A 24,106-nucleotide genomic window follows, 5' to 3' on the forward strand; every position below is an offset into this window, starting at 1 on the left:
CAGAAACATTAAATAATTGAACAATGATAGTAGCCTGTATTTCTTTTCTTCTCCTCATCTTGAGATCAAAAGGTATGAAAAGTCTGAATCATTCCCAACTATTTGCTTTGAAAGAGTTATTGCCTTCACTTCATAGCAGGTAAACTTTATTAGGAAATGAAATGATATCTTCGGGAACCCGAGTTAGTAAGACAATTGACTATTGAAAATTTTAGAACTCAAGACTTACAGGCCCACTCCATTGGTCTGTTGACAGTTTATGTTGGAAGTTTGCATAATGGAACAAGTAACAAATTAGAAGTTAGAGTTGAACACATCAAAAAGTTAAATCAATAAGCATTTATTGAGCAAGCACTTACTGGGGGTCAGGAATAGTATTAGATGCTGAGGATACAAAGACAAAAATGAAACATTCCTTGCCCTCACTCAAGGAACTTAAATTCTCCTTGGGGAAAACAAATGGTATACATACACATATACATGCTGAATAAAGAAAATAATTTGGGGCAGGGAAAGGAACTAACAACCATTGAGATCAAGAAAGGCCTTGTGTAGGTGGTACCACCTAAGCTATTTTTGTAAAGAAAGTTAGGGGACAGCTAGGTTGTGCGGTGGATAAAACACCGGCCCTGGATTCAGGAGAACCTGAGTTCAAATCCGGACTCAGACACTTGATACTTACTAGCAAGTCACTTAACCTTCATTGCCCCACCCAAAAAAAACAAAAAGTTAGGCATTTTATTAAGAGAAGGTGAGGAGGGAGAGTATTTAGGACAGAAGGAATATTGCATATGTACGGAAAAATGGAACATTGTGTAAATAAGCTAACTGGGCTGGAATTAGTAGTAAGGAGTAATGTAAAATAAATTAATAGATGGGTCACAGCCGAACTGCAGAAAAATATACACAAATGCACATACACACACACACACACACACACACAGACACACACACATATATACACAGAAGAAATTTTAGTTTTTACTTCTCCTAAGCAGGCAAGTGCACATAAGGCCCTAGGATAGCATATGAATGTTACCCTAGACACAATATTCACTGAATCTATACCTTCATCTTTTTTGCCCATTTAAACTAAAGTCATATGATGCCTCCTCACAGGATTTAAGAAGCCTTTTAGGGGGTAGGTTTATAGGAATAATAGAATTTGGTACGAGAAAGTCTCTTAAATATCCCCTAGTCAAACTCTCTCATTTAATAGATGAGGAAAATGAGCCACATAAAGTGAAATGATTTTCCCAAGTTCACATGGCTTGTTACTTGTAGAACTTAAGCTTTTTCTGAAATCTCTTGGTCCGTTATACTTCCTACTGCATCATAAAGGAAAACTTAACTTGGAAAAAAAAGTATAGCATGAAAATTACTAGGCCTGAAATAGGAATATTCCAAATTTAATTTTCATCTACTATAGTATAGTAGCCCCCTCCAGTGCTATTCCTCCACTACCTTCTCACACTGGCATGCTAGGTCTATTTGATTACTTCTTCTCAGGGATCTAGCCTTTGAGAGACTGGGTTTTATGGTACTGTTGCCCTGAGTCCTCACTGGTGGGCTTCCTGCTGACAGACATCAGCTTCAATTAGCTTTGAGAAAATAAATGTATTAAGAATATATAGTTGGTAGGGGCAGCTAGGTGGCGCAGTGGATAGAGCACCGGCCCTGGATTCAGGAGTACCTGAGTTCAAATCCGGCCTCAGACACTTAACACTTACTAGCTGTGTGACCTTGGGCAAGTCACTTAACCCCAATTGCCTCACTTAAAAAAAAAAAAAAGAATGTATAATTGTGGGCAGCTAGGTGGTGCAATGGATAAAGCACTGGCCCTGGATTCAGAAGGACCTGAGTTCAAATCCAGCCTCAGACACTTGACACTTACTAGCTGTGTGACCCTGGGCAAGTCACTTAACCCTCATTACCGCACCAAAAATAAATAGATAGATAAATGAATGAATGAATGAATGAATGAATGAATGAATGAATGAATGAATGAATGAATAAGAATGTATAGCAGTGTTAGTAGTTGCAAAAACATCATTCCCCCTAAGCCAGGGGTGCATGCCTCTGTTTCAAGCACAGAATTTTTGGGGAGAGTGGGCTCAAACTTAAAATCCAGAGGTAGTGAGGAACATGTGTAGAGAACACATGTAGCCAAAGGGTACCTCCTGATTTTTGGCTCTGGAACTCTTTTTCTCTTAATGAAGTCCTCATGAAGTTCCCCTTAGGCGTAGCTCTGTCGCACTACAAAAATTAGTGCTTTTTGTTTTTGTTACAAGTCATAGCTATCATTTTTCTCTGTCATGAGGGGGTCATGATTCCTAAAGCTATCACCATGTTCAGGTGACGACTGCCTTCCTGCATCTGCTTCCTTTGTCATTGGCTACTACCACTCTGTTAAGAATTATTGTCACTTCTTATTCCCAGTGGAATAATTGGGACAGACTTCTGATGAGTCTCCTTGGAACATAGGGAATCCCTTTCCCCATCTTAGCAGCTCACAACAGTCCTCACTCACCACTGGGAAGGAAAAGAGACTGAGAGAATGATGGACACTTAGTTACAGCTCAGTACCTTCTGAATCATGAGTTCTTCTGACTGTAGAGACAATTGGAAGACTTTTTGTTTTCACATGGTAGCAAAAATTAATACATGGTTGTAAAAACTACTGCGAAAGTTGCATACTTTGGGTTGGAAGCAGGCGAGGGATATCTGTGCATGCTCTGTATAATGCACCAGGAAGAGAAAATCTGAGCATACTCTAAGGCCTGGTCCCTCATTAAACAATCCCACCTTATAATAGGTTGAGTTGAATGCTTCCTGGAGCTTAGGCCTTTATGGATTGAATTAAACACTTCCTTGTGTCTGTTTCCTTTTTGTTACTGTTGCTAGTTTTACTTTGTTCCGTGAAACCAAATTATAGTTTCAGGGAGGTGCCTTCAGTCAGACAAAAAAAAATTGTCGTGTTCATTAAATCAGATTTAGAGTTAGTAAAAAAAAAAGCGGGGGGGGGTTTGTTATGTGACTTCATATCTTTCACTTAAGGCCTCAGAAATATGAGGAGATAGAAGCTGTAAATTTAGTTATGCTTGATGGCAATAATGCTGCAAAAGGAAATTCTCTTTTAAAAAGTGAATCATTGACATTTATTAGATGAGTATTCATCTTTTATTAAAACTCAAAATTTTAGGGTTTCTTAAGGAATTGAATGGCCTGTATATTCTCATCAAAACTTTGTGTTTCATAACAATAATAATAATAATCAACCATGTCCTTTCCTTTAAAACACATACGTTGGAGACCGAAAGGCCTATTTGATATTTTCCAGGTGTTATTCTTTTATCTCAACTCAGTGAGTCACAGGAAACAACCTGCATCTGATGGAATAATTACAGAAATGTATTACCATACACAATGTGGAAATTTAGACGTTGGGTTCTTTCGAAGCTTTGGAAAATGTGTTATTCTGTTTGTTATTCACCTATTGAGACAGGCGTAGCTGGATCAGATGAAAAGGTATTGGTCATACCAATTCCTAATCAATAAAAAGCTAAAGACTTAAGCAGAAAATATATCACAGATTTGTGCCCCAGCAAAGCTGCTATTTTTATTTTATCATCATCATCAGAAACAACGTTCTGACAGAACCCATTTACTAGCAACAGCCAACATATATGAGCCGTATGGGGTCTTGTGATTCAGATTTAGGAATATCAGCCCCAGAAGGTCTAAGGCTTTGTACATTAGTATATATTGAGTCCTCTTTCCAGGTGGCAAACAGCTGCACCTTTAAAAAATGAAAAGAAAAGAAAGAAAACTTCCAAAATAAGCTCGAAGTGCTTGTTTTCAGAAGATAAGTGTTATATTTAATTGAAACCTTCTCCAAAATGTTATAAATTAGCCCGGAAAAGGAATTGGGAATATTTGATATATTTGTTTTGTGTTCCCAATGGCCAACAGAATAATGAAATTCCTTAACTACTTCTCTTTAACTTGCATGAAGAAAGCACGGTATGTTGCTAAATCTCTTTTCACCAGCACTGCCGAGAAACAACTTTAATCCTTGTTAGAAAATTGCAGAGTCTGGGACTGACAAAGAGCTCATGCTTGTTCTATTGTTAGTGATTCTGGACCCTGAGAGTGGAGCCCTTTACAGCTGCATGTATCCAGCCTGGCTCAGCTGTACTATTTAGGAGAGGAGGTTTGTCAATTTCTATTGACAATGGAGAGAGTTTTTCTGTGCCTGTAGCAGCGCAGACACAGTTGGGGATCAATGCCAGCCATTCAGACTACACCCTCTTTCATTGCTTTGGTTTGTTAATTCAAGACTAAAGGTCCGCCGAGGGGGTTTAGGGTGTTTAAGAAAGCTGATGAACTGTTTAAGAAAGCTGATGAACTGAAAGCGTTTATAGCCCTAGTGTGGCAATTTCCATAGTCAGTGGCAACTACTGGCACTGAGGGAGTTGTGTCCTTGTTGACCCTCGCGTTATTAAAAATGCACGAGCACTGCGCTCCTCGATATTTCAACACTCTTTCATTGTCAATACCACCTTCTGGGCCCTTCAGCTTGTTGCTTGCTCTAAAGATCTCCTTAGATTGGGTTTGAAAACTTCACCTTAAACACTAGATTAGACTGATGTTCTGTTTTCCGTGCTCCTGTTGATTTGTTGAACCTTCCCAGGGCTGGAAAGCAAGTAGCGGCTTGATGGGGAGACGGGCTGCTAATATGATTTACCAGTCTACAGTCATGCACAATAAGTGTGAATAAATACAGGGGTCTCACAGAGTCAACCCTAGCCTTTCCTTTTCTTTTATTTTTGCTTTAAAAGAGATATCTCAGGAAAATGAAGTGAGTAATGCATGCCCTTACAGGAGCTGGATGAAGCATGAATAAAAAAAATACATATTTTTTTTTCTGTTAAAGTGGTTGGCTGCTGTCGTGTATTGATGTGGAAAAAATATATAATATACACTTACTGCTTTATTCCTGTGTGGACCACAGCAAAGAATAAAGCAATAATGTCATACCATTGACTTCAGTGAGAACTGCTATGCCCCTTCATTGCCATCCCCTGAAGGAAAAAGTGAATAGTCAGCCAGCAAATGTTTTATTATAATAACTTCTTCAGAATGAAAGGATGTTTTCTGGATGTTTGAACGTTTTTGCAAATTGGCCCTACTGCAAGGCGTTTTGGGGGATGAGGGCATTCTACTTGATTCTGTTTTTCTTGTCCTAATGATCAAAAGTGGGACCTATTGCACTCCAGGACCCAAAGGGGGCTTATGACCTGGGATTTTCAACACCAATTGCTATGCTAGAAATAGAAAACCCCTTGCCTCTGCTTTTTCTTTTGTTTTTGTTTTGTTTTCACAATCGTGAGAATGAATTTTCCGTGTCTGTATCCATAATGGCTATAGGGATTCTGTGCCCATCTGCTGCTTTTCCAGCACAGAACCCAGGATCCCTTGCTAGCCTCCACTAAAGTTCTTCAAGATTCTATGACCTTTACATTTCAGTAAATGAATTTTCCCTTTCTCTTATTGAAGTAGCTGTGTCTCATTGGTGATAGCCACTCACTATGATATGTGGTGATGCTGATATTAATTACTTCGGTATTTTTATTCAGTGACCATTCTGACGTATTACTTCTGACAGTGTTAGAGAATCTATTGGCAATTTTTTTCCCCTTGAAAATGCTTTCCACCATAGACTTTTATATTTTAGTCATAGGGTCTAATAGTTATTATTAATTTCTGTTTTATATTAAATGTGCTTTTGATTATCTCTTCATAGTAATTATCACATTTGTGCAGCAGAGGAAAATGTTAAATTAAGTGTAAAATGGGTGAGGATTTTTTTAAGGAGAGAATAGTTATGGAGTTATGTTGAAGCATTATTTGATTTTCTCAGGTATGTCTTCAAAAGTGTGGCTAGCACTAATAGGTACAGTAATGGGCAGATGTAATGGGAGGTCTTAACTAACACTTTATACCAGAATTTGTACTATTGAAGTGTCTTCAGTTTTCATAGGAGTAGGTCATTCTTTTTACCCGAGGAAGGAATAAAATTTTTGAATCCTTTTTTCCGATCTGACCAGACCATGGCCTATGTATGATCCTTAAGACTTTTCCTCATTTAGTATATTTGATTATTAATAAAAATTGATCTGTCTGTTTTATTTTGAAAGAAGAAGTCATGATGTTGATGTTTGGAATAATGAGAATTAGCAAAGGTAAAAAAATAAGTATGACAGAAAGTAAAATGAATAACTAAGGAAACTGAAGGTATACAATGTTAGCAGAAACAATTAAATTAATTCAGTTGAAAGTTTAATTAAATATACTAAATATTATTAACAGTTTAGACATCTAGTTTCTTAAAACCTGTTATTCCTAATGTTTTTAAATCCCATAAAAATAAGAATATAACCACATGAGGGAGAAAAGCAAAAGTAGATTGTAAATAATGGGCAAAAGAAAACAAGTCTTGTTTGAAATAGCATGAAATTTCATTCATTATCAACTTGACATTGCAGTGTTTTGTAAATCAGTCCATATTTTAATTGGTTTACTCCTTATTTTGTGTACGTTTTGTACACTAATTTAAAAGAAGTATAATGACATGTGAAGCCAATTTGTTTTCAGAAACTTATCATTAAAATACCTTTTGTTCTGGTTAGATAAAAATGTGTAAGAACAATGGGTAATAAACACAAGTTACAATGCTAAGCAAATCAGAGTTTTCCCAAGGTGAGATAACTTCAGGAGTTAATTTTACTAAATATCCTTCCTCTCCCCAAGAAGATGTTATTACCTATATAAAAAAAGATTTTTTTAAATTGCCCTCTTTATATTCTGTTTTACATACACACACATATACTAACCAATTAAAAAGTACACCCAGAGTACATTCATACAAGATCCTTTAAATCCTTGTATAAGCTGCTCTGTCCTTTTCCAAATGCTGTCTAGAATTTAATTTTCTCCTTCTAGCATATTCTTGACAAACAGCAATATTCCTTGAGTTGCCTAAGTCCAGTTACAGTAGCTATAAACTGAACTTGCTTAGCATATGAAGTGTGACTTCTGGGCTGTCCTTTTGGCATAAACAGACCCAGAATTTCTCTTATTTACACAAATGTGGACATTATAAAGAAGCAGGAAATTACATTAGGGGAGGATTTCATTCTCTCTCCTGTGGAGAGACCTGCAATAAACAGGGCAAGGACGTGAACTCTCCTAAAACTAAATCTCTTCCAAAATGAAGAAAACCCTTTCCTCTTGCTGTATGAGCAGCAGACATCCATTGAGTCATTTATTTCAGAAAGGAGACTGCCATGACAAGCTTCCTCAGATCCCTGGGAAGGTTTATTCATTGTTAGTTGGATCTGAAAGATTTGAGAAGACTCTAACCACAGTAATAAAGCTCGGTATTGGTGAAGATTTTGATTGCGAGTAGAAAGATGTTTTTGTTTGGGCTGCTTTTTTTTGGCCATAATTCCAAAATAAAATAAAAATAGACATCAGAAAATATTGACTCCATGCCATGGTGACATACACCATTTGATTTTTTTCTAGGACTCTACAATATTGCATGAAAACCCTGAAGTGATGCAACATTTCTCTTGGAAAATAATTTAGCTGGTTTTCCCCCTGCTGTCTCAGCAGGCTATTCATTGCTATAAACATGTATTTAGTGCCCATTGTTACTTACAGCTTACAAAGCAGGCTACTAGGCTGCAAAGTGCAAAGCTCTGTTTCCCTGTGAATATTCTGCAGCTGAAAGACTAGTGCTAATTCATGTAAAGCACAGTCTAGGTCAAGTTAGCAGATTTCCTAGCAAAACATGCAATTCTCTTAACAGGAAATTATAGCATTATTGACTTCAAGTGCTGATCTGTGGTCATTTCAGAGTGTTTCATTACCCCCTCATTACCAAATCTGTTAAATGAATACTGCAGAGGTGTTTTTTTTGTTTTGTTTTTGTTTTTGTTTTTGTTTTGGTATGTGTGTGTGTGTGTGTGTGTGTGTGTGTTTTCTTTCCCTCTTTCCCTCTGCCCTGCCCCCCATCCTTCTTTCCAGCAATGGTACAGCAGCTCCATGAAAGTCATTTCCGTGTGGTTGGCGGATAGATTAGACCTTCAGCTTCACATCTACCAACTGAAGACTCTCATCAAGATAGTAAAGGTAAACAAAATGGCTTTGAATGTGATGGCCTCTTACTGTTTGATACATAAGGTGGCAAAGTATGGAGACATGAGAAAATTTCATTGGGCATTTCAGAGGGAAGTGTAGACCTTTGACTTTGTAAATACAGAAAAACCTCAGTGTGGAAACTCTCATCACAGATGCAAATGGGCAACTCCTTAGTAACTTATGGTCTTAGAGAGTGGCATGAGGACCCTGAGAAGCTGATAAGTATCCAAGGCAGGATTTGAACTCATTACTTCAACCTTAGGCTTCTGTCTATTCTGGCATAAGTAAATTCTAAAAGGTAGAGGGGAGAAAAGCATTGGTCAATTTCACTGATTCACAAAGATGTGCCATAAAAAATAATCTACTCATTTTTCATTAATTTTCTAATTCATCACAAATTTATCTTAGTTGATACACATAAACAGGAAAATAATTCTGTTACTGTAATTTGTACAATTATGTGTTATCTCAATTCTCTTAAATCTAGAGCTGTGACTGAATAGGAATTTAAGTTTCTCTTATACTCTGTCATCAAGGTTGCATCTTTTGGATTATGTTTTGTTGACCCAGGAGAAAGAAAGTCCGCAGTTATTTGACATCTCAAGCTAAGATAATATACTGTCACAGGTTGTTGATCCCTGGGCAATTCCATTTTTTTGTGTATGAGCTAATCAATATGACTATAGAAGAATATCAGAGTACCTCATTTTTAAAGTAATAGCCATACCAAAGAACTTGACTGCCTTACTGAATAAAGGAGTCATTTAAATGTGTCCTAACCACAGGACCCAAGCTGAGTGAACTTGTTTTTTTATCCCTCAAGAAGGAAGATATTGGCAATGTATAGGGTTTTTTTTTTTCCAAAATAAAGCTGTAGAAAAATTCACTTTCCATACAATGAGAGAAACTTATGACCATGTGATGTGCCTCTAGCCTGTGGAGTCTTGTCTTGAAGTCCATGAGCTAAATAAAATTCCAAATTACGGCTGAAAACTCAGCTTGAAGCTGTTAGAAAGCCACTGCTCTTTTAGGAACAGTGTAAGGCTCTTTATTTCAGTTGTGAATCTATCCATAGCTAAATCCTGCTGGAAAATTCGGAGTAAATTTTGGCTGTACTTAAAAAAGGCTAGACTAAAGATCATGTATCATTAGCTTGGTCTCTGTATGCTAACTATAGTAAACTGCTTTATGCCACAAATCTTAGCCCTAACACTTGAACCTTGCCTCAATGAAAACATAGAAACCGAAAGGCATGGGAGTTAGACTATTCCAGAGGTAGAATAATGGTCTATCCATTGAAACATATACTTGCAAATGTCAATTATTATGAGTAACCAGAAAAACTGGTTGAATTAGAGCTACTCTTTTTTTATAATTCCACAACCACAAATGAAGTTTCCGTATTTGTCATATGTTTAATTAATAAATATTAGTGTATATTACCAACTAGAGTCTTCTTAATAAATAAAAAATATTAGATATCCTGGTGGTCTTCCCACACACATACACATACCCATTAAGACTCAGTATCTCCATTACATTCCCCTTGCTTCAGCAAATGTGACTTAGAAATTTGCAATTACTTTTGATGAAAGAGGAATAGGATGCACCATATTTGTTTTAACTAGTCTCAGCCTTTTTAATGGCTTAGAAATGAATTTTAAACCATGATTAATAGCATTAGCCAGCACTCCTCAAGATCAGCATTATTTAATTTTTAATTATTTAATTATATTGAATGATTTACTATTGAGAGTTGATGTGGCACAACAGAAAGAGAACAGAATTGAGAGTCTAATGGTGCAGGTTCCCATCCAGCCTCTATCCTCTACCTTCTTCACCTGGAGCCAGTCACTTGACCTCTTGGGTTTCTGTTTCCTCATCTGAAAAAATAATGGGGTTGAACCAGGTGACCTCCCAAACCTCCTTACAGATCTAAGTCTATGATCCTGTTACCTAATCCATGTTGAAAGATATTAGAAATGCATATTCAATCAACTTATCAGTGATTAGGCTAATATTAACATTAATTGATACTGAGGCTAATTGTGCTCCTCATATTATTTTGAATTGGATCTTGGATATCATTTAATGAAAAATGTATCCAATAGCAAATTCTGGACTTCAGCTATAATATATGCAAACATATGTATTGTATATATTTGTATGCTAATGTCCATACATATATTTGTACATATAATATTTACATGTGTGTATATATGTATATGTACATACATATAGCTAAAATCCAAATTCTATGTAGAACTGAAATTTCAGATCTATTCAAGTGGAAAGAATGATTTAGAAAAAAATTAATGGAGGCATTATATTTCTATGGTCCAAATAAAAATATTTTCTTGGTTTAAGATTTTCTTATTTTGTTAAGATCATTAGTAGTCACAAGTAAATGGACATTTGTTAAAATTTCCCAAGTATATTTGAATTTGAATACCTTCCATTTCAAAGCAAGGACTTGGGGTCAGCCAACATATCCATGTGTTATAATCAAGATATAGGCACTTTCTTAAACTAACAAATGATTGGCAGCTAGGAGTCACAGTGGATAAAGCACCAGCCCTGAATTCAGGAGGACCTGAATTCAAATCTGACCTCAGACACTTGACACTTACTAGCTGTGTGACCCTGGGCAAGTCACTTAACCCTCATTGCCCCGAAAAAAAAGAAAATGTAAGTAGGTTCTTGATTCATTAATTTTTCTTTGCCATGAACATTAACTGCTTTTAATGAGTTTTTGTATTTATCAGTTATGTTTTGATTTTACTGTGTAATATATGAACATTTTAGGGTTTTTAAAACTGTCATTAAAGTTTTCTCCAAACATAGCCACTACCATTGTTTTTTCATAAAACAATCACAACCCAGAGAATTTGGAAAGATTTTTAATAACCTAGACTTTACAAAACCCTCACTGGGGGGTAGCTAGGTGGTGCAGTGGATAAAGCACTGGCCTTGGATTCAGAAGGACCTGGGTTCAAATCCAACCTCAGACACTTGACACTAGCTGTCTGACCCTGGGCAAGTCACTTAACCCTCATTGCTCCGCAAAACAAAAACAAAAACAAACAAACAGAAAAACCTCACTGGCTCTCAAATATAATTGTTTTTCATTCAACCAACTTTATTTTCTTCTACATGTATAGAGAACAGCATGTTGGTTTGTCAGTAAATATTTGTGAAGCACCTACTCTGTGCAAACACTGTGCTAAGTGCTGGAGATAAAAAAAACCAGCAAGATAGTCCATGATCACAAGGACTAGCTTAGCGATATCCCAGCTCCATAGCTTTACCTCATTCCTAAGCCATTTTCAAACCAGGGTATCTGCACTCTGATCAGAGTTCCCGTTCTCCTCATCCCTCCTCTACTGCAACCTTGGCTTCTGCTCCCAGGACCATCCCAGCTCCTACTAAGTGGGCTTTCAACTCATCTTGCCCAGAACAAGGCTTTCGTGGCCCTTTCCGGACATTTCCAAACCATGATACCATATTTTCTATTTCTTCTTTATGTGTTGTCTGCCCCCATGATAATGCAGCCTCCTTGGGGTCAGGCTTTGTTTTGCTTGGGTAGATTTGCTTAATATAGTAACTGCATATAGTAAAAAACTTAGGGGCAGCTAGATGGCGCAGTGGTAAAGCACCGGCCCTGGATTCAGGAGTACCTGAGTTCAAATCCGGCCTCAGACACTTAACACTTACTAGCTGTGTGACCCCGGGCAAGTCACTTAACCCCAATTGCCTCACTGAAAAAAAAAAGAAATGTAAACAAAAGGGAAGGTATGTAGGTGGCATGCATTTTAAGTGCATGTAAACTCTAGGTTTTTTTTTTAAAGGAATCACCATAGAAACCAATGCTACAGTATTTGTTCCACTTGACAACATACAGAACACTGTAAAATGTGTATGTTTAAGTCATATTTCAGAGGAATACAAATGGAAATAAAAGTACAAGGAGGAAGAATTAATGTATAAAATACGGAAACGTGTGACTCTTCCTCCAATTTCTCATGAAATACAAAAAGGAATGGGAAGATTATACCTAAACACTGAAGTATTCAAAAATATTTACACATTGTCACTTGGAACTGAATTATATGATTCTGGAATTCTGAAAAAACATGCAAAGTTAAATGTTATCATGACTCACCTGCTTTTCCCTTAAACCTAATGCATGTCATGAATTGCAATTAATTTTTTACCATTAAAATGGAAAGATCCCCAGTGGGGGACAAGGAAAGATACTGAGAAGACACCTTCCCTTACTTAAATGTAGAGGTGGAGGTCAAAAGGTTTAAAATCTTGTACATAACATCAGGCTTTTGCAATGTATAAATTGGCTGCAAAATTTTCTCCTTCTCCTCCTTCTCCTTCTCCTTCTTCATTTGTTCTCAGGGATAGTTCCCTGGGAGAGGGGTAGGATATATAGAGGTCTATGTAGGTGTTATAAAAAGCACAAGATATCATAAAATTATAGTTTCAAAATTCATTCAAGTATGATTACTATCATCTTTATGACTACTGCTTTGCATATGTCATTTCCTATGTGTGTGACTCTGTTCCTTAGTTTCCTCATCTTTAAAAAACAAAAACAAAAATGAGGATGATGAACTACATGATCTTTAAGCTCCCTTCCTGACCTAAATCTATGATCCTATTATGATACTATTAGGCATTTAATAAATGTCTGTTGAATTGGTGACTTGACTACTACATAATTAACCAAATATTATTTAAAAAGAGATTTCCAATCCAATCCAACAAACACTTTTTAAGTATCCACTAATTGCAAGGCACTTTGCTAGGGAGATGCAAAGACAAGATGAAAAACAATCTCTGCCCTCACTCACTTTACATTCTATTTGGAGAGAGGAAAGGGACATTATAGAATAGCATCATATAAAACTTCAATATGGTTGCCCTTTATTTTCAAGTCCTGTGCATTTCTGAGTCTGTCCATAATAAAATTCACCTTTATATAGTGGTAATAGTTTACATCCCTCTATGTGTAATGTTTCATAGTAGCATATATAACATATATGTATATGTAAGTGTTATATATTTTATACATGCACATATGTGTGTGTTTTTTTTTTAGTGAGGCAGTTGGGGTTAAGTGACTTGCCCAGGGTCACACAGCTAGTAAGTGTTAAGTGTCTGAGGCCGGATTTGAACTCAGGTACTCCTGACTCCAGGGCTGGTGCTCTAGCCACTGCGCCACCTAGCTGCCCCCATATGTGTGTTTTTACCTTGTTTGTCCTATAACATACCTAGAAAGACGCCTTACACAAGACCCTACAGATAGCATAACCTTAATAAATACTGCTTAAATTTATCTGACTAGGGTGACAATCTAACAGAAATTACATACATGAGACAGAAATGCAAACAGAGAAAGACAGAGAAGAGCAAGCACTTATTAAAGGCTATGTTCCAGACACTTTGTTAAAGTAAGCACTGGGGATAAAAACATAAAAAAGAAAGTTCCTGCCCTCAGGGAGCTTACATTTTAATTGAGGGGAGACAATATATAAAGGATTGCTAGAAATTGGTGGAAGGGAAGAGTGCATGTGGAGACAAGATGAGGAGACTTCTAGAAGAGGTGGGGAGGCCTAGGCCCTGGCAAGATAAGGCAAATGGCTCATTGACTAGAGCCAAGGGTGCCTGAGGAAGAGTTCAAGTGTCTGTTGGAGACAGACATCAGACATCAGAGACTATGGTCATATCTTAGAGACATTGGGAAATATTGTGTTGATAAATTTATAGCAATTAATCAATATGTGAAATTGAGAATGTTGGGATAAGAATATTTAACAGAAAAAAACTTTAAAGTTGTCTAAGGAAATTCCCTTTTCTCCCAGAAAACATACAGAGACTTCCGGTTACAAGGTGTGTTGGAGGGAACACTAAACAGCAAAACCTATGAAGCTCTTCACAGCCGCTTAACTGTGGAGGAAGCTACAGCCTCTGTGTCTGATGGAGGAGGACTGCAGGGCATTACGATGAAAGACAGCGATGAGGAAGAAGAAGAAGGATGAGAGCAGTAGATTCTTGATTAGTGACTTAACGTTGTTAATTTTGTAACTTGTCCTAGTAATTAAAGTTAGGGTTTTGACCACATATAAATGATTGTATTTCATTCCACTATATTTTTTAAAATGACTGTATAAGCAGGGTTAAAAGAAAAAAATGCCAAGGATTTTGGGAGGGTAGTAGTATCCTCTTTCTATCCATCTTGACACAGAGCTGAGTTTTCCTCTCATTCGTGACTGAGATATGTACCTTTCATGTCCTGAATTTGACATTTATTTCTCTACATCCATTGAATTGTGTCTTGTGCATAAAACAAAAATATGTACCTCAAATTGTGACCAGAAGTCATTTATCACTGTGCCAATTATTCAGTGCCCTTGTTAAAATATGGTGTACTTTCAGATTTATAATTTACATGTAAGTTTCCTGTCATGTAGTTAATTTGCCATGTTGTGATATGTATTAACTGTTAACCCAAGATCTTAGTGATCTCAATTGGTATACAGCTATCTTTAGTGGACTAAAAAGACTGCTAAATACACCTACAGATTAGACTTCTTCATGGCCTTGTGTCTTAGCTCATTCATCTTGGCAAATTTAAGGGATTCCAGGGTATGAGATAGGGGAGCTGTGGTCAACACATCAAACTTCTCTTTCTTTGTGTAACAGCAGGAGCTTGCAGGCAATAAGTCATACAATGTATCATGACTACTTCTGTATTTATCAAACTTTGTATAGATTCAAAAAGAATTAAAAGATGTTTTCAATATTTCAAACATCCCAACCATCTAAGTTGCTTTTGACTCAATTTAAGAATGGCATTAGCAATTTGATTGATTGATTGAATGAATGAATGTATTTGACATATTATGTAGGGAAAAATGTTTACTGAACATGTATGTGAGATCTTAAGTTACCTTATTTATCTCTATTTTAAAATTTTCCTTCTCTGGTCCCAAATACAGTGTGTCCCAAAGTTTTGGTGCAGTTTTAAGCCAACTTTTGGGATACCCTGTATATAGATAATCATAGAATTCTATAACTTGGAGATCATTTTGTTCAGTCATTTTACAGAAGAGGAAACTGAGGCCAACAGTTACAAGCTGGGGTGGTCTGAAGCCAACCGGAATCACCTTGAGAGAGAACCAGTTGTTAAATTTTTAATGTTAAGATTTAAACCTCAGAAATCAGCAAATCAAGGTTTGATGGAGGCTTTATTGTTTCACTGATTATCTGGACTTAAGAAAGTGTTAATAATACAGATTAAACTGAAAAGTATGACCATAGGCATTTTTTTCCAAGATTGTTGTTAAACTTTCATCAGTATAACTCTGGGTACAAGGCTGGGATTTGAATCCAGATGTCCTAAGGGTTTTTTATTTGCTTATTATCAGTCTCACTATACCCTACTTCATGTGTTCAGGTATGTGGCAGGAGGGGACAACAAGTCACATATTCATGCTGTCTTACCTTTGACAGATCATGCCAGCTCAATGGGTCTATAAAATGAACATCTATTTAAAAATTACATTGAATGAGGTATTCTCTAAAGTTCCTTCTAACTTGACCATGTTGGTGGCAGAGTAGATGATTAATAAATACTATGCCTAATTCTTTTTGAAGAAGAGAGAAAAAAAGTAGAATCACAAATATAGGGTTGGGTGAGACTTTTCTTGTTCATCTAATCAAACCTCCTTGTTTTAAAGATAAGGAAACTGAGGCCCAGGAATGTTAGTGACTTGGCCAAGGGCTTCCAGACCTTGTGCCAGATCAAAGCCAGAGCAGAACTTGAATTTAGGGGTCCAGCTACCAAATGCAGCACTCTTTTCACTGCCCCACTCCACGCATTTAGGTGAATAAGGAGAAAATAGCCTCACTACACACTGGTAATGAAAATGAATGGGTCTGTTTAAATGACAAAACAGGGAGAGAGAAAAGGGGAGCAGAATGGGCTTTGTAAAGAAAAAATAATATTAATGCCTATTCAGGAGAGAAGAAAGAAACATAAAGGGCCTAATGTAAAGTTGTGGGGATCCAGCTGTGGCTTACATTCTGCTTTCAAGGATTTCTCCTCTGGAAATCCCAGTAGTTTTCTTTCCCTACCCCTGATAAGGCAGGAAAAGAGATCTCCTGATGCTGGTGGGCTAAGTGTTCATATTAAAAGACTTTTCTTCCAAGACTTAGGAAGAAGAGGAGGGGGTAAGGAAAAAAGGAAAAGGGGGGAAGGGAAAAGGTGGTGTCAGAGGGCCAAGTGGGGAAAGGGTTTATAGCTTCTTCTCAAACCGGAGAGGCAGGAACAGAAGGGGGAAGGGGAGTGTGGAGAAAGTCCTAAGTCGCTACTTCACCCTTTCCCTTTTTCCTCTGAGCTCCCTGCTATTCACTGGGGAAAACGCTTTAGAGGAGTCTGTGAAAGGTAACAAAAGTCCCTCTCTCTTAGGCTCCTGAAGTGAAAGAAATCTGCTAAAGGCTCCAACCCTAGTACGTCTTGGGTGGGGCTGGTGACCTCGCTGCCTGGCTTTCTGGGGTCCCCCATGGAGGGCTCACACTCCGTCCCCAAACCTCCTTCTTCGTCTGAGACCTTGGAGATGCATTAAACCAGCTTGGCTGCACTCGTTCATCTAAAGACCAGCCAAGATACCTAAGGCCCCAATGGGACTCTTCCCCAATGGGAGAGGGCAACTTGAGGGAAGTGGAGAGAGTTTCTTTGTTGTTAAGCATTTCCCACTTCTCTGCTCATTGTATGGTCTGGAAAGACCGATATCCCTGAAAGACGTTTGCCCACCTCTGACTTAGGGCTAAATGTCCTGGAGACTGTTTCCAGAGACTACAAAGCCCTCAGTCACCTACATCAACACTGCACCCCCTTACCCTCTCCCCTTTGCACCAAACCCCGAAAAGCTCTTGGTATGAAGAATTCTTTAGTTCGGAGATTTGAAGACTGTGTTAAAGTGAGCATCGGACCTACCTTACAGGACTGAACAGGAGTGAGAGTCATAAATCATAAGATGTTAGAGCTAAAAGAAATTCTACACTTCATTTGAGCCATTTTACGTGTAGGGACACCGAGATCTACAGAACTGAAGTTACTAGCCCTATCCTATGAACTTTTAAACTTTAACTAAAAAATTTAAATTGCAAATTTCTCCCTCCTTTCACGTCGGAAGCACACTCAAGGTTATAAAATTACTTAATTCAACAAACATTTTTAAAGCTCTTACTCTACTAACACTCCAGTAAAGGAAAGTGGGGGGGGGGGAGGCAACGGGAGATGAAAAAAAAGTTTAAATAGAAATAAACTGTCCCTGGCCTCAAGGATCTTAGTCTAATGGGGGGATATAGTACCTACACTATTTCTTGTACTTAACAGATTAATAACTTCATGGTTCGGAATACTCACCCATCACCACACAGTTCAACAGGACTTTCCCACTTGGTAGTCCCCTGCAGGAGCTTATGTTCAGGAGTCATAATCTTGAAGAACCTAGCACGTCCACACCAGAAGAATCACTTGGAGAAAGATTTCTGTGGATAACTACATTACAGTATGATACACCGGGCCTGCTAGGTGGCGCAGTGGTAAAGCACCGGCCCTGGATTCAGGAGTACCTGAGTTCAAATCCGGCCTCAGACACTTAACACTTACTAGCCGTGTGACCCTGGGCAGGTCACTTAACCCCAATTGCCTCACTAAAAAAAAAAAAAAATTTTTTTAATTAAAAAAAAAAACACTATGATACAGGACAAGGGAGATTCAAACCAGGTGCCCAGAGAGGCAACCTGGGGTAGGAAAGAGAGCGCTGGAGTCAGGAAAACCCGTTTTCATGTCCTGTCTCCGATTTCTAGCCGCGTAAGCCTAGAGAAATCATTTCAATTCAGTCTCAGTTTCCTCGGTTGAAAAATAGGGGTGATAATGATAGTACCTAGCTCGGAAGGTTGTTGTGAAAATAAAATGAAATGATATAGATGGAAAAGGGGTTTTGCAAACGCTAAAGTGCTGAGGATAGGTTCAGATCTTTAGACACTTGTTGAGGCATTTTAGTTGAACTTAAAGGAGCAGAACTATTGCAACAAGAGGAAGAGTGAGGAAAAGCATCACCAAAAGAGGGAGCAGCTTGAGCATAAGCCTACAGGTGGGGGAAAGCACGGTTAGTAACAACTCTGGGCTTGGAACTTGAGTTCCCTCACTCCAATATCGAAGTCTATTAGATTAGAAAGAATTTCTATTCCAAATGAACTGGAAAATGGGGCTGGGGCTGGGGGAGGAAAAGAGAATGGCATTTTCTTCCTGTTAAAGTCCTTCTTTAGCACCATTTAAAGGTCTCGAGGAAAGTCACTGGTAATTCCAAGTGCTTCTTCCAATGAAATTGAATTTCCTGTCCCATATTCTGCACTGGGCAGGGATTTGGGGAATGGGGAAGGGGAGAAGTCTAAGCTAAGAAAGGAGACTCAAGGGGGGCAGTTAGGTGGCAAAGTAGATAAAGCACCAGCTTTGGATTCAGGAGGACCGAAGTTCAAATCCGTCCTCAGACACTTGATACTTACTAGCTGTGTGACCCTGGGCAAGTCACTTAACCCTCATTGCCCTGTCAAAGAAAGAAAGAAAGAAAGAGAGAGAGAGAGAGAGAGAGAGAGAGAGAGAGAGAGAGAGAGAGAGAGAGAGAGAGAGAGAAAGAGAAAGAAAGAAAGGAGACTCAGAATTAGAATCTTAAAGCTAAGAAATGTCCAGTAGAGAATACTTCCCTCAACCCCACCGAATGTATCTTATGGGAGAGTCAGCAGTAAACTAGCAGTTAGTTTCTAGCAATAATCTTTGATATCCCACCAAGGATCCTAGTTTATTTCCCACCCCTGGGAGCCTAGAGCAAGAGTAAAGGTGATAAATCTAGAGCAGGATGAAATATAAGAGACCACCCAGTCCAACCTCTCCATTTTACAGATAAGGAAAAATGAGGGGCATCATTAAAATGAACTATTGCAAAGTCATAGACATAGTAAGCATCAGAGATGGGACTTGAACCTAAGTCATCTGATTCCAGAGCTGGTGATATTTTTCTCTTACCAGGATACCTAGAAAGGAGTCTGTAACTGACCTAATTAATAGCCCGTCTATTTAGGACAGCCAGGTGATTCAGTAGCAGGCCTAGAGTAAGGAAGACCTGAGTGAAAATCTAGCCTCAGCCACTTACTAAGTGTGTCACTGGGCACTCACTTTACCTTGTTGCCTTAGTTTCTTCATCTGTGAAAAGAACTAGAGAAGAAAATGGCAAAACACTCCAGTATCTTTGCCAAGAAAACCCCAAATTGGGTTCATGAAGAATCGGGAAAGACTGACATGACTCAACAAGAACTGGTATTTCATTTTCCTGGACCCTTCTAAAAATTAGTCTAAGACTGAGTGGGTTTTATTGGTGATGAAGCATCAAAAAACAGCTTTTGATGCTGCAGTGGATTTTAGCTCCAAGCACTCCCTCCAGAAATACATAAACACACACATATGTGGGTATACACATACACGCACATATATGTATGTATGTATATATATATATACATATGACATATCCATGGGGTGGGTTATATATGTATAACACACAATATAAGATATAATATATATGGAAACTTATCTATGCTCAGTGCCCAGTCACCTAGTCACCCAGTCACCCAGTCACCCAATGCAAATCTTTGCTAGTCTTTCTAGGGTCCCCCATAGAGGATTTACCCAAAAGAATGGAATTTCTTGAGTACCAGGAACACAAAGGCTGTCTGCTTATCCTTTATCCACCTCATCCTTACACTTCCTTTTCTGTTCTTACAAATCCTTGACTTTTTTTCCACATGATTAATGATAAAATATCTTCAGCCTACTTACATTCACCGTGAATATTTCTATTGATGAAAAGGGAACCAATGGGCTTGTCCAGTTGATTTTTCTATAAAGGACCATGTATTTCAAGAAATAAAATGGACCGAGAGGAATAGAGATTATACTATGATAACAATAACCTGTACATATATTTCTTTAAGGTTTGCTAAACACTCTAGTCACAGGCAAATAAAGATTGATTAACCACCTATTAAATGCCAGACATTGTGCTAAGTACTGAAGATACAAAGAAAGGCAAAAGATAGTCCCTGTTCTCAAGGAATTCACAATCTAAAAACAACAGTGTACAAACTCTCTGGAAACACAGGGAAGGTGCTAGTGTTAACAGGGATCAGAAAAGGTTTCTTGTAGAAGGTGGGATTTTAGCTTGAAGGGAGAGATGAAGAAACTATTCCAGGCAGTGAGGAAACCCACTGAAAATGTCTAGAATCTGAAGATATCTTGTGTGAGGAACAACAAGGAGGCCAGTGTCACTGTATCACAAAGTACATGATGAGAAGGGGGAGAGTAAGGTATGAAAAGACTGGAAAGCTAAGAGGGGTGAGGTTGTGAAGGGATTTGAATGACATACAGTGTTTTAGATTTTATTCTGGAGATAGTAAGGAGCTATTGAAGTTTAGTAGTTAGAGTTGTGAGATGGTCATTTGAATTAAAGGAAGATTAATTTGACAGGTGGGTGGAGTATAGACTGAAGTGGAGAAAGCCATATCACATATATATGTGTGTGTGTGTGTGTGTCTGTCTGTGTATACATACATATATATATATATATATATATATATATATATATATATATATATATCTTTGCAAACTTGTTAGGTATTATTATTATCCTCATTTTAGAGATGAGTAAACTGAGGGTGAGAGAGGTTCTATGACTTGTCCAGGGAAACATAACTAATAAATATATGAAGAAGGATTCAAACTTGGTCTTTCTTATTCTAAGTAGAGCACTCCATCCACTAGGATATCTAGTTGCCTCCCAAGACCCTTTGTTTATACTGAGATCATAGATTATTTTGTCAGTTGATTACAAAGTTAATAATGATAACAATTATGAGCCTTAAAGGTATCTCTCCAATAAGTTGCTATATGCTATAATTATGCAAAGATAGATGCAACCTAAGATGAATCAATCAACTAACCAAAAAGCATTTATTAAGTACTTACTGTATTCCAGAGATAACTTTATTCAGTCACTCTCAAAGTCACAACTTCGTCAGGCATAAAACACAGAAAGAGAAATGCCCTTACCAAAGTTGGCTAATAATGGTATATATGCCCAACAGAGTCCAAATGTAAGAGCAAATCACTCTGTTGGGAATCTCTTGGATGCTCCTGTTTTGGGATGAATTGTGAGCTTTGAATCAGGCTGCAGTACACTATAGAGACTCTTCAATGAAACAATGATCATTCAAATGAGATTAACCTAGCAACCCACTCAGGGAAAATCAAGTAGATGAAAAATGTGGATGGCCCAAATTAACATGAAATTTGATGGGAAGCCCCTTAAAATTGTTCATTAAGACAGTTGCTTTGGACAAGCACTGCAGATGGACAATAAGATAGGACTAGGAGAAAGGTCCAAATTACATCTAGAAAATTGTACAGTGCTCTCAACTAACCAAAGCTGCTTGATGACGTAAAAGTCTATCTTTCTAAATAGCAATATTTTCCAAATGTTGTTGTATGACTGCAAATTCCAAATCCCCATATCTTAGAAGAATGAAAATGTAAATGACTCAAAGAACAAACATAAAGTTCCTGGGGCAGCTAGATGGCACAGTGGATAAAACACCAGCCCTGGATTCAGGAAGACCTGAGTTCAAATATGACCTCAGACACTTGACACTTACTAGCTGTGTGACCCTGGGCAAGTCACTTAACCCTCATAGCTCCACAAAAAAAGAAATAAAGTTCCTAACATTCGCATACCATTTACATTTGACAAAACACTTCAGGAAGGGTTGGGATTATTATCCTCCTTTTACAGTTGAGAAGACTAACACTTTGAAGGTTAAATCACTTGCCCCCAAATCACACCATAGAGTAAGTAGACTTTATGATTTATAACTCCAAGGAAATTATTTTAAGGAGAACAGGTGTTTTTTTTTAAGTGGTGTGACCACAGAATAATGAAAATGGTTTCCATGAAGCTTCACAAGAGCATACATCTCGTCTCTTGAGAGGCGCTTTGTCAAGGATTTCCTGGGAAAGAAGACAAACTTCTAGAACTACATTGGTTAGCTACTGGTGAAGAGAAAGAAAACACCCGATTAAGCTAAGTGTCTGATGATATTAATAAAACCAATAATGTTAGTCAGAATTCAATTCTAAGTGTTCTTTCCAACACCCTCCGCAATGATCAGGGACCATGAAATAAATACTCTATGCTATTCCAAATCGTGGTTTCACCTGCCGAAGTCCAGTATTTAATTTGGAAAGTCTCATCTTCTAATATAAATGTTGTAGTGAAAGTCATAGCCCAGGGCGGGAAAGATATTGAGACTAACTGTGGGTTAAGGAGAGGATTCTACCTACCTTCCCCCCACCCCACCCCCATCCCCCCAGGAAGAAACTGCCCTAAAGATTTAGGAACAGGGAGAGGAGAAAGGGGAAGAAAGGAAGATAGATTGTTTGGAAAGCCTCTTTTGGTCTGTCATCAATACTGTTGGCTAGGGTATTATGAAAAGGAAAAAAGGCAAGGACCTTGAGTCTATATGTGTAAACCCCGAATTAAGGAGGAAATTCTTTTCGGAATGTGTTCATTAAAACGCTTCACTAGGGGCAGCTAGGTGGCACAGTGGATACAGCACCGATCTTGGAGTCAGGAGTACCTGAGTTCAAATCCGGCCTCAGACACTTAACACTTACTAGCTGTGTGACCCTGGGCAAGTCACTTAACCCCAATTGCCTCACTAAAAATAAATAAATAAATGAATGAATGAATGAATGAATGAATGAATGAATAAATAAATAAATGAATGAATAAATAAATAAATAAATAAAACGCTTCACTACTTAAAGATCAAGCGGGAGGACAGTTTGGCCAGAAATCTTGTGACTTTGCCCCATCATTCTTGCTTCAGTGCGGTGCACGGGGTTGAGCGGGGGGGGGGGGTGGGGGGGGAAGAGTAAGAGAGACATATGGAGGAGAGGAGAGGAGAGGAGAGGAGAGGAGAGGAGAGGAGAGGAGAGGAGAGGAGAGGAGAGGAGAGGAGAGGAGAGGAGAGGAGAGGAGAGGAGAGGAGAGGAGAGGAGAGGAGAGGAGAGGAGAGGAGAGGAGGGGAGAGGAGGGGAGGGGAGGGGAGAGGAGGGGAGAGGAGGGGAGGGGAGGGGAGGGGAGGGGAGGGGAGGGGAGGGGAGGGGAGAGAAGAGACAGAGAATATGAATCAATGTTTGTCTGAAAAGTGCACCGAGATAGAAAAATCAACCGCACTGAAATATGCCGCTTCCCAAAGGCTTCCAAAGGATTGGATGGTGGCAACTGAATAAACGAAAAACATGCAGGCGTCTAGTTATGAGCTACAGCTCGAAAGACTCTGGCAGGAGAATACACTGCGCAAGAAATCGCTTCCGTAATAAGGCTGCCAAACACTTTGTGTAACTCGTATGAGGGCTTGAACAGGACAGGCTGCTATTCTGAGGCTTCCTGGATCCCAACTCGGCCTGGACCTGTCTTTTGTGTCGGAATACCTATAGGAGTGTGTGTGCTTGGACTGGGACAGGACAGGGGTTGGGAAAGGGGCAGGGACAGGGGCAGGAGCAGAGGCAGGCGCCACTTCAGTGGGAAAGCTGAAACAGAACAAATGAACTAGAAAATAACAAGTCCCCGCACCTTTAGCTGGCACTACTTTTTAACTCACTCTAGGTTTTGTGTGAATGCGGGTTTTGTTTTTTCGTTCTTCTTTTTCTATCCCTTCGAATTGTCTTTCAGGCTCAATGTGGAGCTGAGGTAGGCGCACAGGGGGC

General features: G+C 38.5%; 1 protein-coding gene across 12 annotated transcripts in view; it reads left to right on the forward strand.

The window, feature by feature from the left end:
* CADPS2 (calcium dependent secretion activator 2) overlaps positions 1-24,106 on the forward strand; it is a 746,428-nt gene that overhangs the window by 706,473 nt on the left and 15,849 nt on the right. For 7 of the 12 annotated variants that reach the window (XM_043965478.1, XM_043965483.1, XM_043965473.1 and 4 more), the window contains 2 exons: positions 8,095-8,199; positions 14,082-15,037. The exons of 4 other annotated variants lie outside the window; for them this stretch is intronic. In XM_043965478.1, the coding sequence (XP_043821413.1) occupies positions 8,095-8,199; positions 14,082-14,258 (282 nt within the window). In that variant the 3' untranslated portion in view covers positions 14,259-15,037. Of the gene's footprint in view, positions 1-8,094; positions 8,200-14,081; positions 15,038-24,106 lie in introns of those variants that run through there. One more of the 12 variants, XM_043965477.1, reaches the window with a different exon arrangement.

The sequence above is a fragment of the Dromiciops gliroides genome, chromosome 5 (assembly GCF_019393635.1).
Source record: "Dromiciops gliroides isolate mDroGli1 chromosome 5, mDroGli1.pri, whole genome shotgun sequence".
Classification (NCBI taxonomy): domain Eukaryota; kingdom Metazoa; phylum Chordata; class Mammalia; order Microbiotheria; family Microbiotheriidae; genus Dromiciops; species Dromiciops gliroides.